The 1,917-nt window shown below is 37.6% G+C and overlaps 1 protein-coding gene across 1 annotated transcript; it reads left to right on the top strand.

The window, feature by feature from the left end:
- Window positions 1–491: 491 nt before the first annotated feature.
- On the top strand, window positions 492–1,244 carry LOC117930943. Its single transcript, XM_034851759.1, has one exon. It carries the CDS (start codon window positions 578–580, stop codon window positions 917–919), a length of 342 nt encoding a protein of 113 aa, XP_034707650.1. The 5' UTR covers window positions 492–577; the 3' UTR covers window positions 920–1,244.
- Window positions 1,245–1,917: the final 673 nt, after the last annotated feature.

Here is a 1,917-nt window from a genome sequence, read left to right as displayed (position 1 = left end):
GAGAATTAAAGGTACTCTTCCTTTAACAATATTTAATTCCCAAATTTAAATACTTAGTATTCTTTTTAACAGCTAGATGAACCTTTTCACCAACGGAGATGAAAAATTAACTTTCAAATATTTTATCAAGTAAGGAAAAAAATGGTGTGGGTTTGGAATTTTTGAGTACTTAAAGAAAGATTTTTTTTTTTTTAATTTTCCTTACACGTAAAGAAATTTACTGGTTTTTCTTATTTTTGCTTTCAACAATTTACCTAGTGATAAGACGGCGCTGTATGGGTTGATAATGTTACCAGTATATATTACACGTCACACCGGTTTGGGGTTGTTTCTTGGCCAAGCCATAAATACAAGTTCACGTGAATATATAAATAAATTCAAATTTTTTTTGCTATCTTGCTACTGCGACGGCGCAGTGGTCGCAAAGCGAAAACAGGTATGCCATGAGTCACACCCTTTTATTTATATTTATATATATATAGACTCCATTCTTTGCCGTCTGACTAGAAGCATACCCTACTACCCTCCCTCATTATCTTTCCATCCCTCCTGCCCATCATACGAGGAGGTAGCGTAGATGGCGGCCTTGAATCAACCCATATTTCGAATTGATCATAATGGGTATTATGCGGAGCAAAACTACTACATGGAGAAGAGGCAGCTGTTCCTAAGAAGCTACCAGTTCTGCAGGAAAAGGAGTGTGGCAGACAGGATCAAGACATCCTTCATCCGTGTAAAGAGGGTCATCTGTCTCAGGCTACGCTCTGCTCGCAAATTCAGAAAGTTGGTCTGGTCCAAACTCAGATATGCTTTTTATTACAAGAGGAGAAGGTTTCTCCGCCTCCTAAACACGACCCACCATCACCGCCATCACATCCTCCTCCTCCGCTCAGACTGCCCTTCTTCCTGCTTCTGGTAGAGTAGACAAGGACTTTTCTAGTTTTCTCTTCTACTAGTACCACAGGACCTAAGGATCTAGCCCTCTTAGATTGCAACGCCTTTGCTTTAGTCTACAGTCATATATGCATCCAGATAAGAATATTCTTCAGTTTGTTCTTTGCAGTGCAACCTCCATATCACTAATTTGTTCTCCATAGCACAGGAAAATTAATCTTCTGAATTCATATTCCTGTTATTTTTCCATTATTCCTATTGTTCTGCTAATTTTAATTGGTATGACAAGTCACTTTTCTTCTTCTGCTAATTGTAATTTGTATGACAAGTTTCTTTTCTTCTCCTTTAAATTTAGTCTCTTGCAGATGTCCTTCACCTACTCTTTTTCACAAAAATAAAAATGTTTGAAGTGGGTAGTTTGAGCGGGGACCAATAAACCATTAAAGCCATACCAAACTCAAACCTTCTAAAGATGTGAATGGGAGAAAAGTGAAATGGATTTGCACAAACCTCAATGAAGCCAGGGAAATTTGAATCCTCGAGGGAGGGCAAGTCCAACAGGCTTTTAGAAAAGTCCAGGATCCAAGCTTGAATGAAAATAAAGTCATTGGAGAACCGTGACTTTTACTTTGCACTCACACATGTAACTCTTGTTCACATTCAATGCATACCATCATTTATTTATTTATTTTTATAAGTTAAAAAAAAAAAAAATGAATGACCCTCGATCTGCTTTTTTTTTTTTTTTTTTAGCCCTTCTCTTTTCTTTTTCTCAGCTCATGGATGGAACCTACCAATTCTGATCTCAGAGCCTTTACCCACCATAACTTCCTTGCTGGCATGACTTTTTTTTTTATCACGGACCATGTCAGTTTTATTAGCTGCTGCTATTACTAATTATGAAGAAAGCAGGAAAATTGAATCTGTTTGGACCCGCCTGAGACCCCATTCCCTCTTTAAGTTTTCACCACTCTGATCCTGGCTCTGTTCTTCTGAATAGTTATCAGGAAAGCTTAAAAATTT

This window comes from Vitis riparia, chromosome 14 (genome assembly GCF_004353265.1).
Source record: "Vitis riparia cultivar Riparia Gloire de Montpellier isolate 1030 chromosome 14, EGFV_Vit.rip_1.0, whole genome shotgun sequence".
In the NCBI taxonomy this organism is placed as follows: domain Eukaryota; kingdom Viridiplantae; phylum Streptophyta; class Magnoliopsida; order Vitales; family Vitaceae; genus Vitis; species Vitis riparia.
This window is presented reverse-complemented; position numbering and strand designations above follow the sequence as displayed.

What these genes read in the sequence shown, in the direction of transcription:
- LOC117930943 (XM_034851759.1), top strand. Translation starts at nt 578, where the DNA reads ATGGCGGCCTTGAATCAACCCATATTTCGAATTGATCATAATGGGTAT.